General features: G+C 39.5%; 1 protein-coding gene across 1 annotated transcript; it reads right to left on the reverse strand.

Annotated features, from left to right (window-relative positions):
- Positions 1-8809: 8809 nt before the first annotated feature.
- Positions 8810-17375, reverse strand: LOC139940486 (sideroflexin-5-like). Its single transcript, XM_071936768.1, has 13 exons — positions 17181-17375; positions 15849-15917; positions 15323-15427; positions 14772-14826; positions 14393-14472; positions 13841-13897; positions 13452-13517; positions 12630-12720; positions 11782-11897; positions 11177-11265; positions 10840-10957; positions 10163-10244; positions 8810-9729 (listed from the first exon to the last, which is right to left on the reverse strand). Exons 1-12 carry the CDS (start codon positions 17256-17258, stop codon positions 10167-10169), a joined length of 1002 nt encoding a protein of 333 aa, XP_071792869.1. The 5' UTR covers positions 17259-17375; the 3' UTR covers positions 8810-9729; positions 10163-10166.
- Between the last annotated feature and the right edge of the window lie 633 nt (positions 17376-18008).

Raw genomic sequence — 18008 nt, forward strand, 5'->3', positions numbered from 1 at the left:
ACTAATTAAACAATGGTGTTTTCATACTAAACAATACAGTGAAACACATTGACACAATTTAACCCAATAAGAAAATGTACACTCAGTCTTGCTTTGTGTTTACTATGGAGTTTCTGTCCAGCGCATTGATTTTTAGAGTATTAGTTTGACATGTTCAGTGCAGTGGCGCAGCTATTTATCGACTCAAATCTCCAAAGAGGTTTCAGAGAAATTAGGTTCCAGTGAATAGGAGTGCTATCTATGGTACACACAGGGGTGTTCTTAGCAGTTATATAGTCATGACTGTTAGCTTCATATTGTGTGTCTGGACAACGGGTTTTAATACCTATCGGGACATATCGATCAGAAGTTGATTGGCACTTTAGCAAACTTTTATTACCGAACGAAAGGGATAATCAAACGGAGATGGGTGTGTCTGTAAAATCTCAAGAGTGTTGAATGTCGATGATGGGGGTCAATGTACTATCGGTCACAGGGTTCGAGCCACCAGCGACCAGCTTTACAGCCCCCCCCCCCCCCCCCCCCCTCTCTAACCCACTGGCCAACGACCTTTTGGGTATTGTACGGGGGTCCAGTGTTGTTAGCGCAGAAGTCAGGCTCTATCCTACATTATGGTAACCTAGTCTCAAAATGCACTGCCCACTTAAAAAGTTACGGGGGTCCAGTGTTGTTAGCGCAGAAGTCAGGCTCTATCCTTCATTATGGTAACCAAGTCTCAATATGCATTGCCCACTTAAAAAGTTCTTCAGTTGGAAGAGTTTGTGATGTTGATTGTAAAAATGATTTCGAGGAGTTTGGAGAGGGGGGGGGGGGGGGGTACTGGTTGTTTACACTTAATTCCCTCTACCTACGCTAATAAGCGTAACTTAATTTGTTTACTTCGTTTTTACAGGCATGATGCATAAGTGGTATCGCAATATAGTAAGTTTTTATGAAATGGAATGTTTTAAAGGGAAAATATACCCTGGTCTATGGAACCGTTCGATTGGTTTGATCCTTTATAATTTGTAGACATATACAATAAATCCAACCTCAGTGAACATTTCATTTAAAGGGAGAGCACGTTTGGTAATTGTCAAAGACCAGTCTTCTCACTTGGTGTGTCCCAACGTATGCCTAAAATAACAAACCTGTGAAAATATGAGCTAAATTGGTCGTCGAAGTTGCGAGAAAATGATGAGAGAAAAAACACCCTTGTTGGACGAGTTTGTGTCCAGTGCCACATAGGCCTATATCAAATAGAAATCAAAGAGAACCAGGATATGTTGAGTGTTTTTGTTCGTGCATATTTATATGGCTACACTTTACTCCCTCGCCAACATCACTCCTGAAGAACCTTTCAAATTGTCTCCGAAGTTTTACGAAGTTTGGATTTTCTCATGTTTCGCACGGGCAGGTAGGGATTAACATCTGGGGTCTCATTCTGCCAGTGTCACTCACCCCCATGCCGCAATTAACACGGTAATGGCAAGGGTCTAATTAGTGAGTTCACTGTGGGTCATTACGCAAGACGGATCATTGACCACTTGCCGCACTTTTCTCGTGCGAACGTCTTATGGCTACCAGTCCCCCCCCCCCCCTAAGCTTGTATATCGATTACTCTCCCCATCGCTGAAGATTAAGTTAACTTAAAGAGTTCTTAAGTCATCTTCCAAACAATGACATCTGTGTGGAAGATACTCTTTTTTGTGTCCATCTCATTGGATTAATTAATGGAGCGTTTCTTTTTGAGCGGTTGATTTGGTGCTGGTCAATGGTGTGTTCTGTAGATGCACTACAAGAGATTCGTACTGACAATATTGGTTTTTGTTAGGATCATGTACTCGGATGTGGAGTGGGCTAGAATTTGTTTAGTAATCCACACAGGGAGCCATAAATAACGGGGCACTGGGTCTTATACCAACTGGAATCCCATCAACACATGATAATTATGATTATTGCACTTTCGAGAAAGATTTGGGAGGGAGGAAACGTCAGCCACTGACTATTTTGTTTGCATTTTAAACCATAGGTCATTTTGGTTGGTTACTAGTTTGCAACAGCTAGTTTAATTTTCTCTTCTTAAGTATAATATACTAAAGTTACAACAGGTTTCTGTGTCTATAGGCAATATCATTCTTATACCTTTGTAATACTTTTTCCAATTACTCCAAAAGTTAATCATCATAAAAACCAACTTGATAAGAAGTACTGCAGCTTTGTAAAACAATTGAGAAACGATTTCCTTCCCTTCTCATAGTGTGGTTTAAGAGAGAAAGAGATTCAAAAGCATTTCGATCTGAGAAACGTTTTGCATGAAACGTTTCTCAAATTGTGTTATTCTATTTTATAGAGTATTCTACATATTAGTTAGGTTAGTTTTATTGCATATTCCTGCATTTGTATAGGCTAAAACCAACTGAACTTAAAACAAATCAAATGATATACTTTGCCTTTACCGAAGTTTGAAGGACCTATATAGGCCTACTCCCTATCACAAATTCAATAAGAGTTGCGCATTATCCGATATAACCTGATTTGTGCGGCAATGATTTTATATTGTAGTACACTGAATACAGTGCTGGAATGTTTGCAAACTTCCGGAGCCCAAAGTAGTCCAAAGTACAGGTTTAACTTTCCCAATCAATATCAAGACAGGAAACTGGGATCTTGCCAGCCATTCTTAGAAAGACTAATCAGATCATAATGATGTAAACGAACCGTAAAACTTAATACAATGCTCTTATTGTTGTAAGTCTCCAAACATAAATTGACGTCAGTAATATAATTTGAATACTTAGCTTAATTTAGTTAACTTTTATCTCTAAATATTTCCGGGTCAGTATTGATCCGGTTCAGAATCCAGTGGGTCCTGACCATAGAGTTATATATAACTCTATGGTCAGGACTCTCGTCTGGGAAAGTGTGACGCTGATTCTGCGTCAGAATTACACAGATGTGGGTCAAACTGACGCATAATCCAAGTAATGAAAACACATTTTGTAACAACTTTCTGGGTCAGCCTGACCCAGAAAGAGGTCAGTTACCTGGACTTGGATTCCGGATAAATTATGACAGGCAATTTTCAGAGTGTACGGTTTAGTTTCGGACGCAGTATTTTCGGAAAACTCTGACCCTCTTATAACGCGTATATCGTATAGGTGCCTGTTTTCGTCATTGGGTTCCCATCCATGGTAAATCATAGAGAGCAAGGGTACAATAACTGTCTCCGGCCATTGCACTCACGATGCACCACGTGCTATTCACACTTCCGTTTTCTCTCGTTTCCGTTACGTCACTTAATGTCGTATAAGGCGATGGCACTAGGTATAAAGTATGACTTGATCTTCGTTGCATGAGAAGAGGTTGTTGGAAGTTTCCACCTTGCGCTTGGCTTCTTCTCGTCTCAAATTAAGTTTGGCACTGTGCCTATACCCCTATTCAAAATGTCCGTTAGAGTCAAATTAGGCTTTGGATAAACTAATCCCCTTTCAGATGTTCATGTAATTAAAGAGTATTTGCAGCCGAGGAAGTAATGGATAGCGCTGAATGCCGGCAGATTGAAAGACACAACAACGGGTGGAAAGCTCTGCCATGATCTGCCACTCAAGGCGCATTGCAAAAACACTGTCCTGACAACCTCAACTAAGGCTCCATTCAAGCCTCTACAAATCTTTTAATAAGCTTCCTAAAAGCACCAATTTCTTGATCAATGTTACAGTTGTGAGTGAAGACTATACAGTGAGAAGAGAGTGAGAGAGTAAAAAACCAACATCCCTTCTTCTTTTTCTTCTTTCCAAATCCCCGGCATTGATGATAGCAAACGTGAAACACAATTGTATTATTGACTGCAGCCGGAAGTGGGCCGACATGCAATCGGTCATTATCCGGGTCTGAGTGCTTTGGGCTTCAGCGGAGCGTATGAGCGTGAATAGACTATGACAGGTCATCAACAGGGATTGGAAAGTTAGAAGACCCTTCTTAAAGACGTAGAGAAGACAGGAACAGAAAACAGCTAAATGGTATGTCGCTAGAACCGCAACGCCTTCATCATCCACGAAAGGGACGACCTTTAAACTTTGGAAAAACTTTAAGCTTTTGGAAGACGAGAGAGCAATTTTGTTCGGTTGGTTTGGCGATTTTCTTTTTAGAGGTAGCTCATAAGTAATATGAACAAAACTGTCATTTATCACATGATATGAGACGACCATAGTTAAATAAAAATGGTTGCGTGGCGCAGGCAAAGATGTGTCAGGGATATCCGAACAGGTTACATGTACCCAATTTGGCGAGGACTGACCCTAGTAATCAACCAACATCACCTCTGCACGAATGCAGTTTCTATTCATGTTATCCTAAAATAGTATTCTTAATTTCAAAAAGCCCATATTCCATGGGTACTTTGAGAGTGTGAAGAACGTACTCATGACGCAGCGCATTTACATGCGCATGTTCTGTCCGACATTTTGTGAGTCAAAGTGTACGCAAACAACCTCGTTCCCATTGTTAATCGATTTCACTGTACACTTTCCCCAGAACGCTTTCAACGCACTCTCAGTGGTGTACGTAGAGTTATATATAACTGTATGGTGGTGTACGATCTCGCCGAGCTATTTTCCCATAATGCTTTGGTCGGCGAGAGGTATCGATACGACGCGTTGGGGCTTGACGCAATATTTCGTGTCGTACGCATGCGTGAATGTGTGCAATGATGGCAAACGCAAAGAATGTACTAGCATTCATGGTTATTATGTTTAAAAAAAACTAGGAAAAGTGTAACTCAAAAGTAAAGATCAATAAAACACCATGGGCCAACAGGGTGAATTTTATAGGCTTTTCCATAATTCGGTTGTAAAAGATTTAAGTCTAGATGATTGTTACTTGTTCGTTTTTGTACTGCATGTTCATGTCGTATGCATTGCCTTGACCTAGTTGCAGTAAAGGGTCGCCCACCCCCGCATGGCGTCACGTGAAAAAAAGAGACGGGGCTGAACAACACATTCTTTAAAGGAGTCCACATTCGAACGTTCTTTCATTAGGCATCATGTCAAGCCATTCAAGTGAAGAAACAATGTTTTTCCTGCGAGAGAATTTACGATTACCATCACCAGAAGAGGGCAAGATGTAATGTTTTTAATTGGCAAACTTTCGCTGTACAAAGCCTACGCGAATGTCCAACATCCAATATCAAACTAATTTACTGTCATTTGAGTTGTTAGTGGCAAGCCCCCATCTAGTAATTCATATGTGTTTTTCATGTGGTCTCTCCTCTCACACATTTCAGGCTTGCATTTTAAGCTGAACCAGACGCAGGTGGCACCGATTGTTCCGACGCCCTTATTAATGTTTTGTGTTCCAAGTTGAAATAAAAACTGGCATGCACATTTTCTACTCAGAAATGCGTCAATGACGGCTGATGACGTCATAAATACTGCAAACGAACCAAACAAATCCACACTATTGTCTCCACGCTCGATTAAACATTTCCCCAATTTCTTAACTTACCCCAAATCGTAATTATTACAATCGTAACCCAGCCAAGGCCCAATATAAAGTACACTTTTGATTTCGGGGGATAGCCATAAATCATATTCATTAATCCACAAAAAAGAAAACAACACAGTTAAAAAGCCGGGACAACAAAATATATCAGCAATCAGTTTAGCCCAAAGAATGCTAAATATTCTTGAAGTTTGGATACTTGTGAGGGCGCATGAATACCTTGGGTAAATTGAGTGCTGCGTTGCAGAACTAATACCGCGTGTCCCCGTCGAAAGACAGGAAGGTGCGCTGCTGGAGCGAGAAATTGCTTTGGGTGTCTATGTACTTTTGGGGTAGAATAATTGCACACTTTAGCTCAACATGGCCCTGCGACTCACAAAGAGTGAATCTTTCAAAATCACCGAGTCGTCAAATATGAAAATCGGCTCTGACAGAAACGGTTTGTAATCGCCCAAAACTGTTAACCTCGAAACAACTAGCAACAACCAGTCAATGAAAGAGGGGGGGGGGGGTTACTACCTACCGGATGTCCAGCAATGTCGTTGTGTTTTGGGCAGCAGTCATTTATGACTTTGGTAACAACTTTCATGGGCGATTGGTGAAGATTTTGTTCAAAATGGTCATTATAATCATTTGAACGACACCGGCATTAATGATGGATGATTACGTTGAAGTTAATGACGGCCCAATTTACCTTTCATAATGCATTATATGGCCATGGTGTCTAATTTGGCGCAGCTAGTATATCCTAGTGCCATAGTTTAGCAAGTGGAGACAAACAAACCCAGAAATGGGTCAAAACTGACGCAGAATTCAAGCTCAAATCACACAATTTAAACTGTTTCTGGGTCAGCCAGACCTAGACCTACTTCTTAAAAAGTTTCAAAGGTGTAGATAAGTTCCCCCCTCCCACACCTACATGGAGTTCAAGGCTGCAGAGTAGTCCGAGTCCATTTTGGTGACACAAAACTCAACATTTAGTAATTGATGTTGGCCAAAAGAAACGATACCACGAAATCATACGATACTGTCTATCCACAAAGTACCCTTTACCCCATTAGAAGGTGCACCTCCAACGTGTGCAAAATTAACAAATCTTGCCGTTAAAAATCTCTCAAAAAGTCACCCACACAAAATTTGATTAACAATAATATTTTCCCGTTGAATTTTAATGCTAAGCCTTGTAAAACATTCCACCATCATCACAAGCTGAATGCCCTGCTTTCTTTACAAAATTGAAATTGTTTAGCATCAGCAAGAAGTCATCAAAGTAGGTGACACCTGTGCCAGGCAATTATTGTAGCTATCCGCAGGCGATGAACGATCTAAAACATGGTCAAGCCCTGTGTGTTACAAAGTAGAGTATTACTCGATCTTTGCAAAAGGGGCTTGTTTTCCTTCTCAAATTGGTGTGATTGAGGACCTTTTCTTCTCTTGAAAGAGAGAAAAGAAAAAACTTCATTTGATGGATGAGTTGGCATGACTTTTTGCTTTATTCATTACAGGATATTATAGGATATGCTTGGTATAATAACAGCAGTTTTACATCAACCCGGGGCTTTGTTGTGCGGGGACCGGGTGTGTACAATTATCAAAAAAAGGGTTTCAAATTTTGTCGCTGTGCGCAACTGAGCGAATCCGCCAACAAACCGCGCAAGCAAACAAAACTGCTCTGAAATGAGGGGCAATTACTTGACTCTAAACATCATAATTGGGTTCCTATATAACACCGTTGTATTTCCTGTGTTTGGGCAGACACGGGGGAGGGAAACATTTTTAAAAAGACCTTTAATTAGTTGCCTGAGCAGAGGGTGAGCAAACAGTATGGCGGAAATTAACTTGATGGTGGAGTGTGCCCGTGAACATTATTTGTCTTCGTAGCTGTAGGATGGTCACGATCATGGATACATTTGCCTTGAACGAATTTAATAATATCGTGTCACATTAATACACATTGCCTTTACAAGTCATGACACAATATTGAAGCATTAATATTGCCTTGAAGGCAGTGGACACTATTGGTAATTACTCAAAATAATTATTAGCATAAAACCTTTCTTGGTGACAAGTAATGGGGAGAGGTTGGTGGTATAACACATTGTGAGAAACAGCTCCCTCTGAAGTGCCATAGTTTTGGAGAAAGGAGTAATTTCCACGAATTTGATTTCGAGACCTCAAGTTTAGAACTTGAGGTCTCGAAATCAACCATCTAAACGCACACAACTTCGTGTGACAAGGGTGTTTTCTTCTTTCATTATTATCTCGCAACTTTGATGACCAATCGAGCTCAAATTTTCACAGGTTTGTTATTTTATGCATATGTTCAGATACACCAAGTGAGAAGACTGGTCTTTGACAATTACCAATAGTGTCCACTGTCTTTAAGTATGACATTGCTCATTCCTCTATAATTATTATGATAGCATGGAATATTAGGATAACCGAAAGCACTGGCTAAGATACATTCCCATAGCTTTACAGTAGCTTCTTTCAGAGCTCGAAACTGTGTTTTTCAGTCTCTCGTACAACATCATTAAACGAGAACGAGTCTTCGAGACGGGGGAATAATTTGCTGTGTGATAATATTATGAAAAACCTTATTGTTTCTTGGTCACTGTCTTGCGCGAAGTAAAGTAGCAGATTCTTCCCCCACACCGATAATATTGCCCCCCCCCCCAATACGGCGACTGTGTACTACTGATAGCGCCCTCTTTCGAACAGCCAAGAGCCCATGTTAATTTCTAATGATCATGGCGACAGAATTTCCAGGGAGCAGAATTCCATGGGAACCCTGCGTATATTTTTTCACAATTTTTCGAAAGGTGCTCATACAATACTTTAGATGAAATTGCAGTAAGAAAATCTTCCACTGCCATTCCATATGTTTGCATCCTAGATTGAATTCAGTTGCGATAGTGGTCCCTTGTTTGAATTGACCCCCTTGTGAACCCCAGTGGACAAAAGTTGCTTATCATGACGTCATGTCAGTCACCTAGAACTCACAACAGAGGGCGCACTTAAACTTATTCATGACTACCGAGCAGGATTTTGGTTTATGATTAACATTTTTTTATTTACCCTAAATTTTAATACATTTATTATTATTTTTAAACAAATATAAATAACTTGTTTTCAATGACATATATATTATCTCAGCATCGTTAAAATATAAACCTGTTGAAAAAGTATTAATGTTGTGCTGTTTATAAAAGACACTAGACACTATTGGTAATTTTCAAAGACCAGTCTCCCCACTCAGTGTATCTCAACATACGCATAAAATAACAAACTTGTGAAAATTTGAGCTCAATCGGTCGTCGAAGTTGCAAGATAATAATGGAAGAAAAAACACCCTTGTCAAACAAAGTTGTGTGCTTTCAGATGCTTGAATTCAAGACCTCAAATTCTAAACTTGCGATCTTGAAATCAAATTCATGGAAAATTACTTCTATCTCGAAAACTACTCCACTTCAGAGGGAGCCGTTTCTCACAATGTTTCATACTTCAACCTCTCCCCATACTCGTAATCAAGAAAGGTTTTGTGCCAATAATTATTTTGAGTAATTAACAATAGTGCCCACTGCATAGTTGAGAAACTGAATAAGCTGTTACAAACTGTTTTCTTTAAAATGGTGGCATTTCCACCTTTTGATAATCCCTAGATTATCAGGAACAGGATTTTCAGTGCTAGAGAAGTAGATCAAAGGGCAGCATTGTTTACGGCAGTTTTGAATAAAGCCTTACATTACCTTCTAACACTTCTTATCTTATGGAAATACTTTTAAGCCCCTAATGCTAATATTGTAATCAAAAATACTATGTGCCATTCACAATTTACAAAGTATGAAAACATATTCATAATCAAGATTATATACGCATCATCAGTAATACAAAAATAGATTTAAAAATCACATACAGTTACATATCTCTAGAAAGGGGGAAAAGGAGTTGATACTTTTTGGAAAAATGTCAGTTGGAAGATTGCTGATAAGTACATTAACCAATAAGTCAAATTGATGTGCCTGGTACATCTTCCCCATTCTATGCCATTGTCTTTGGGTGCTTCATTGATGAAAGTATCTGTAGCAACAGTTTCTTCATCCTTGCGCAATCTTGGAAGTAAAAACCATGGTGGGACGGTGGAGCCCCATGGGCTTTCCGTGTTGAAATGGTTGGACCAATAATGAACCTTCTTATGACCACCCAGAGAGAAGGGAGCACTAGTCCAGGGACATCATTTGCTCAAAGCTATTGAGAAAAATAAAATAAACTGTCTGATTAACTAGCTCGGAAGCCACTCTGCCAACCCAGAGTTTTAAGTGGTTTTAACAAAAAACCACTGATGCAACTATACAAGGGCTCTCTTATAGAAAAACAGTTAAATAAATACAAGTTTCTGTATGGCAAATTTATGCATGTATCGGCCCGATAAGCTAGCTTGTGCATGAGCACCCCAAATAGTAAACAAAGTTATTCTTTCATGAGAGTATGGAAATAAATGAATTCTTGAATTGAAAAAAAGCCAGAGTAACACAAATTGAAACCTGTGTTCAATATTGCGTCTCAGCAATGGTGGAAAACACTTGTTCTATAGGGTATGTAGGGTTAACCTAAATGGATTTGTGATCTAGACCAAGAAACTTTACATTGCTCAAGTTGGGTTCTATTGTTGAGTTATTACCTTTTTATAGGCCTTTGTTATAGCTAACCATGTCTTCAGATGTTGCTGCTTGGATGTCTGGTTCAAGCTTCGATGTAGCGACCTAAACAAAGAAGTGTTTGATCATTAGAACTACAGTTGTCTATACTCTTATGATATAACACTTTCCTTTGGTCAACGAGTTTAATCAGCCACGGGGAACCCTCTCTTCAATGCTAACAATCAAATTTAAAACTTGTTTACAAGGCTGTGATTTTAGTCTATGTCCCTTCAAAGCATTTCGTGTGATGTTTGAAGCTTTGTATGGTGTGGAAACTATGAAGTAGCAAGTTCAACAATGTGTTGTCTCTTTCTGAAGGAGTGTGTTGTCTCAGAGAGGATGTTGATGTTGGTGGTGGTGTTGGCAGTGTTTTTGTTGGTGTCTAACAGTATACTCTGCTTGTCAAGAAGGCTTGTACCCCCAAGATTACTAGTAATAGTTACATCATGTTAGTTGTCTGTGTCAAAAGATTGATTTAGAGTGTTCAGCCTCTATGGCTTTGTAACTAATCAAAACTCAGTAAGTGCGTCCAAAAGTCCTTAGCTTTTCCATTCGCCTTTGAGACCAATTTCTGTCCTCCCACAAAGTCCTTTACAATAACGATGCAATGAGCAATTTGAAACTTAAATTTAGAGAAGTGAGTGCTGTAAACGTTTACCTTTGAGAACTGTGGGAAGAGACTGATGGCTAGAGGGAGAGCGAAGGCAAATGAAGCAGTACACACTACAATCTGAAGCGGGAGATGCATCCTTGGAAATCGCTTCAAGAAATTAGTCCTAGAAGAAATGTAGTCAAAGACAGACATTGATTAGTATATAAGGACCATAGAACTCTCTTTTATATAAGTGTCACGACTGGGACTCGAACCCACTGTTGATCAGAAACACCAGTAGTCGAGTCCGGAGTGCTGACCTCCGAGGGGGAGGGGTTGTTCTGATCTTTGAGACTCATGCTATGTCAATACTGGGACAACAAAGATCCGAAGCTGCACTTACTTGTTTTCTATAAATGTCATTACAACTGGTGGAATCAGTAGGATTGGAGCCGGCATGAATATTCTTGTCACAGCAGTTTCCGTTAAAGCCTGCAGAGACAGAGAATTTGTATTTTAGCTCTTAAATTTACATATTTTAAAAACTATCAAAAATTAATGTTTCAGATGGTCTTTAAATTAACAACACAAAATCAATGTGATTTTCTTCTATCCCTGAACTTAGGATAAGGGCAGGGCATACTAGTCTTATCTGAGGCCAAAAATGTTGATGTTGAGTTACCAAGATCCCAAGGAGATAGTAATTTTTCCGTTAGTGTACTGTTAGCTAGCGTAGCCCCCCCCCCCCCCCCCTCCATATCATAGTGGTGACATCCATGCAAGTACAGTGTTTAGGAAGCGCTCAGTGGCTACAGTTTGTTTGTTTTGTTAGTTGTTTGTCTCCATTGTACGGCATGGTGAGTGGCTTGGTGAAGCTTGTTCAAGTCAATACGACCCCACCCCCTGCCCCCCATGTGCTAAGTGAAATTCACACAATTCTGCATCAGCAGTAAAATTATCCAAAACCTTAGCATTCAGTCGAATCATTTGCACTGCATCAATCCTCACCATTTTGGCTGCAATCTTTGAGCTCCCCACAACGTTCCCCTGGGAGTCTATAACATTGATACCTTCAGATAACTCTGAGAACCTCATCAGGGTCACATTGCACACATTAGCTGCAGCTGTTTCAGGATGGAAAAACAAAACAATAATTTCACAAATTATATCTTATTTCTTAATAATCCATTAGGGGTTCATATAGTGTAAACTATGGCTAATACTCGCATAAACGCATAAATCTAAATGTCTATAACTGTATAACAAGCTTGTGCGAATGTTTTAGGTCAGTTAGGTTGGCACAGTGGTTTCTTTCCTCGCCTTCCACATCTAGGACCCCGGTTCGGATCCCGCAGAGGACACTATGAGGATTGGGTTTTCAGTCCCCACCTGATTGTGTGGGTGTTTCTTAGTATGATTCTCTTGGTTTTCCTCCCACATTTAAAACTGTAACTTGGTTCTGTGTCTTCTCTCCATGGGGTTATTGGCAAGTTCAGTGATTCGCTTTTCTTAGAATCCTTGGCTTGATAACCGAAACAAATAACTAAATAAATTGGAATTCAAGCACTGGTGTTTGATCAGCAGGGTGTGGGTTCGGATCCCGGTCATGACACTTGCTACATAAAATTGGGGAGGTAGTGCTTTCTGCTCTACCAGCCAGGCTTCGAATTGATGATACCCTAGCCTACATCCGTATGGACTGTAAAGGGGTTAACCTTGTTTCAGCCCTAGGAGTAGGTGGCAACGGCCTCTGGAAAAAATAATTGTAGCCCACACCTTGAAGTGGCCTTCAAGCCTTGTGTGTCAGGCGACTTGCATAAAAAAAAATTTAAAAAAAATGGAATGAAAACACTCACCGACTGCTGGAAAGGGGACAAATCTCTGGACAACCATTCTTGTAGTGGGACTAAAGGCCGTGGCTCGCTTAAGTAGTAAACTCAAACCTCCCTAAAAAAAAGGAACACCCAAAAAAGAAAATGAGAAATTTGTGTAAGACAAGCAATATACAAAACTGAGTACTGTGATCAACAATTATTAAATGGCATGTAGGTCAACCCAACCCGTTCTCCCCATTCATAAAAAACAACCTACTAACTACCAGGTTGATATACTGAACATGCATCACAAAGTGTCTGAACAAGTGGTCAGTCAATGTAAGCATGGGTCATTCACTGGTCAAACTGATGGTCACTGCGACCAAAGATCATTCAATATTCCCATCATTCAATGTCCGCTCATTGTCTGAACAAATGACCGTGCAATTTCTGGACCAAAAGTCAGTCACTGTCACAAGGTCTGGTCACTTATCGCTTTATACAAAATGGGATAAAAATAACTTCAATTCAAAATCATTTACCGTCAACATAAAGAACAACAATAGACTAATGCTGCACAAAACACCATGTTACACGAGGCATTTAGCGGGCAACTTGGAGGCAACCAACTATGTACAGAACACGCATTAGGAACACTTTGCCAGTTCCCAGTTGTAACTCATTACTCCCTTCCCAGTTGTAACTCATTACTCCCGGGAAAACCATGAGAAAACTAAAATTGTGAATGGATGTTCTGAACTCATTAGAGATAGTTGAACTGGATTGCCTGTAAATTGCCTCGTGCGATATGGCCTTGTGATACTAGTGATGAAATTCCCTTTACCAATGGCACCCCAAACTCACTGCTATGGAACAAGCACTGGTAACAGCTCCTACGTAGCCCACCACAAACCGACTGGTAGATGTCATCTAAATCAAAAACACAAACACAAAACTATTTAACACTTTCCTTTTGCATACAAAGCTCCTGAACACTGGAACAGGCTTTTAGAACATGTGAGGAATCTGAACTCACTAGATCTGTTCAAGAGTTCTCTTAAAACCATTGATTTCAAGATGGCAGACCCTACAAACTAACACCAAATTTATATGCAATTGTTTTAAAACTGGAAACAAATCGAGCATACAATCCAATAATTTAGACAAGATTGTACAATAAAATGGCAGTGCATTTTGACATCAATGGGGGCGGGCACATGCCTCCCTTCACTTCATCACTACTTGATTCATACCTTTGTAGCATTCCGGTTTGCGTAGTTGAAGCACGCATTATGGCTCTGATTTAACCACTGGAAAGAGAAGGAAGAAAGACAAATAATACAGTGTAAGATTTCACTTTAGTGACGTGAAGAAATTGTTGCCTTAAAAAATGAAGAATAGTACAAAACATTACCAAATAATACAAAACATTTTATCTGATGTAATTTGGTCTCGGGTGTAAATGATGAATAACATAAATTGCATCATTTGTCTTGAAGTTATTGACCAGAGCACTGTATAGGTTTATAATGGACTTTGCATGGTTTAAATGCATCTTGCTAGTCACCAATGTCCTAGTCAGGATAAATTTATGTCCAAATACTTTTAGAGTGTTATGTGGGCTAAGTTTGAGTTATGTATGGTACAATGACTTCCTTAGTCACAAGTTACTGCTTAGATTTATTTTCCTCAGACTTTAGAGACAATGGAGTTGTCACATGATTAGGAGCAATCTTTTGAATATTTATGTAACAGACGAGAATACAAACACTTCTTTTTTAGTATAAGTATCCCACAATTCATACCTGCCAGAAGATTGTTGAAGCTAGAGTTGGGTTTGGGAGCAGCATTCCAACGACGGTGGGAGTACCGAATGGTACAAACCCTGTAAACACAGTAAATTGTCTGTGGTTAGATACCTGACTGGCTTAATTCGTTAGATAAGGAATTAGTATCATGCTTAAGAAGATGAAGTCTAGTCCGTGCATACAATGCCCAGCCATTTACACGCGCATATCCTGTCCAGTGTCTGCCATTTTAGGAGTCAAAAATTACTTTAAAATGTAAGACAGGCATTGTGTGAAGGTGCATTCGGCAATGTGCAAGGGGTCAAGTGGTTACTACTGTCCTGCTTTTGAAACTCTCCTGGCTTGTAATTGAGTCAATCTATACCATCTCCCTCACCTGACATTCGGAATGGCATGAAGATTTTCTGGCCCGTGTCCGGATGGATAATTGCCTGAAAAGAGACAGAATAATTGTTTGACTATTTTGGACATTTTCATCTTGAAATGCTAACAATACTAAACAAAAGTGTTTATTAAATCATCCAGACAACAAAAGGTTTTTGTACCTGTATTTGCATGAGAACAATATTGGGCATCGGAACCGGGATCCAAGGAGCAACACCATGCTTGTAGACAAGTGTAATGGGTTCTTTGACAGTATGTTTATAAATTGAGGTAGAACAACACATGGGACCAACAGCTTTAAACATCCTATACCCACACAAGACAGCAAAAACAGGACCAAATATAATTTTCATTCTTGCACAAACGTAAGTGTAGGTGTTTTAGATATCTGACCAACATCCTTGTTCATAGATTTCTTCATGCTTCCAGCATACATCAAAAGTTACTTTACTTTACTTTTTGCTTGCGTAATGTTGTTTACTTACAACAAGTACATTCAATAAATATTAGAGTGAAAATCTGCCAGACTGAATAGCGGTTAACCTGTTTGATCTTCTGAGCTTCCCATAGCTGCTTATTTGTGATGCCTTCAGGCAAACTTCCACTCTTGAACTGATCTAGGAGTGTCACTGCATCGCCGAGTTGCTTCTGAAAAAATGGGAAGAAAAAAAATCAGTGGTCAGGTGCAGCTCTAATTGATTTTGAGAAAAAAACTTCTTGGAGTAGCTTGGTTGTTTTTGATTCAAGAGAGCGAACCAAAGGATTTTAGATTAGTCAGACCCGGGGAACTCCATACTTCACTTTTCTTCTGTACCATAAAGAAGCTGTTCCATAACATCATGAGTTAATGAATTATTTAAAGCCCATGTAGGCGGCCTCCCATGTTGTCAATAATTTTATTTGGGGTGTCAGTCAGAAGTCATTCAACCTGCAACTGCTGATAGTCAGGGATTAAAATTAGGTAAACAAAATAAAACTAATGTTATGCAGCCAATTTCACGAAACTTGCGGCATAAACGTTGCTAGACTGGTTGCGCAAGTTTTGGGAAATCAGCTGCAGATGAGTTACCTTGGAGACAAAGAGGGTTCTTGGATCGATTACATCCAAGAAATGACGATATCTTCCAAAGAAGTTATCCTGAAAATAGATACAAAGTAAACAAGGAAATATAATGACAACTGTTTAGATTTACTATAGGGGTAGGCTTTATCCTTAGAGTAGACTGAATGGTCCTTGTGAATACTTAACCATTGAATGATAATTAACTGTGCTGCTTCTACTAGCTAGGACTTTTATTGGTGTTTTGGTTTTAGTGTACGTGGTGACAATCAGGCAATCTTATAGTGCAACTAAAATCTTAAAAGTACAAAAAGACCATTAACACTCACAGGATAATCAGAAATAGTGTCAGAACAAAAGTCAATCAAATCAAAACTAAATAGAATGTGCAACTGCCGAATCTGAACAGACTAACTAAGATAATATGAACTTTGAGGTAACGTACACCAACAATAGTCATTCACAAAGCTTAATAATTAAGCTTTGTGACTGACTATTGTCTCAATTATTAATAACTAGTCCAATGGGCAGACCATGGAGGTAGAACCCAACTATAGTTGTGCTACCTGTGTGAGCAGTGTTCATGCTGTGGTGGGCATCAAAACAGAAGCAAGAGGTCAACACTTGTAATGGGATAAAGTAAACAATGATTGGACATCAACTACAAGGTACAATACATTGACCTGTTGACTTCTGACATGACATGAACTACTTGGACTGTAAACATTGCACTTTCTTGGACATGTGACTAGTCTGGACAGGTGGTAGGACATGTGACTAAACACCATGGAGCTATAGAAAGCTCCATGCTAAACACTAATGACAGTATTTGTTTCTTCCTCCATGATTGTTGATTGATGGCAGATTGGGGAACAACTGCATGCTTCCTAGATGGCAATCTGAAATTCTTATGCTTATTAATAAGTGAGTAACCAATCTTTTTTTACTTCAAAATCAAACATCAAATTCAAAACGGTTTATATACATCTGATTCTGATGATCTTCCAATCTACCAATTTCAAATCTCAACCTTAACGAGCTAGCTTAGCTAGCTAGGCCTAGCCCCACTTGTGTGGCCAAGTATAACTTAAGGATTCAGCTATCCTTGGCCACACAAGTGGGGCTAGCTAGGCCTATGTATGAATGGTCACGGCGTTTGTAATTTTGTGTTGTGTCACAAGGAGACTGGGAGAGAGGGGGAGAGAGTGAGAGTCGATTGATTAATTAAACGCTTCATGATTTGTTAATATTAATAACATGATATAAATAGGACGATTACGCATTGTGGTTTACATGGTTAGTGATGATGGGCGCACTTAATTCTCAGGAAGTATCAATCACCTGATTAAATCGGGAAGCATTCAGCTGAAATTTAGGCCAGTCCTGATCGCCTTTAAGTTGATTTTTGTTCGCTGACATTCTGCTGGCCCCTACCGCGCCCCAGACTGAGTGGAAGTCTGCACCAATCTGTCACTGTGGTAGGTATAGTATCAGCACCGTTGACCGACATAAACAAACAAGATCGCCCAGAGCCCAATTTCAATGAAATTTTCATAAAACCTATAAACACAAAAACTTGCTAAGCACAACTATATATTGCTTGGCTGAAACAGGTTACCAGCCAAAATTACCTTGAGTTTGCATTGTGGCTGGTGCCCTACTCATGCTAAGCATAGACAGCTTTAAGAAATTAGTTCCTGCACCAAATTTAATGCCAGCACCAAACTTAACGCCAGAACCAAATTCAGTGCTAGCACCAAATTAAAAAGAAACATGTCAACGACCGTCACTGACAGTGCGAATGTGCCACAATTTTGACCACGTGAGGGCGCTCTCAAACATACTTCAATTCACTTGGGGTTATACAAATTATATTCATTCATACCTAAAGCAGTCAATAAAGCCTTAAAACACATTACTAATACAATTATTAATGTTAGACACCCTTTTTTGACCATAGTCTTTCTTTATTCCAAACTATGGCGGCCCAGTTATATGGTACAAATTTTGTTAGCTCAACAGAATTAAAAAAATAATATTATCCAATTCCGACCTCACGAGGGTTAGGCTCAACTCGCAAAAAGTAACCCCGCCCCCGACAAAATCGAGATAGTTAAAACAAATCAAACACACACAAAATAACGGGAGGAACATTATTTTTTATAAACA

The sequence above is a fragment of the Asterias amurensis genome, chromosome 8 (genome assembly GCF_032118995.1).
Source record: "Asterias amurensis chromosome 8, ASM3211899v1".
Taxonomy (NCBI): Eukaryota; Metazoa; Echinodermata; class Asteroidea; order Forcipulatida; family Asteriidae; genus Asterias; species Asterias amurensis.

Bases quoted from the DNA above. Each gene is read 5' to 3' on its own strand.
- LOC139940486 (XM_071936768.1), bottom strand. From the start codon at position 17,258: ATGTCAGCGAACAAAAATCAACTTAAAGGCGATCAGGACTGGCCTAAA. The intron at 15,428-15,848 runs GTAACTCATCTG...CCATTTTTTCAG, and splicing joins GAACCCTCTTTGTCTCCAAG to AAGCAACTCGGCGATGCAGT. The intron at 11,898-12,629 runs GTGAGTGTTTTC...ATCCTGAAACAG, and splicing joins TGTCCCCTTTCCAGCAGTCG to CTGCAGCTAATGTGTGCAAT.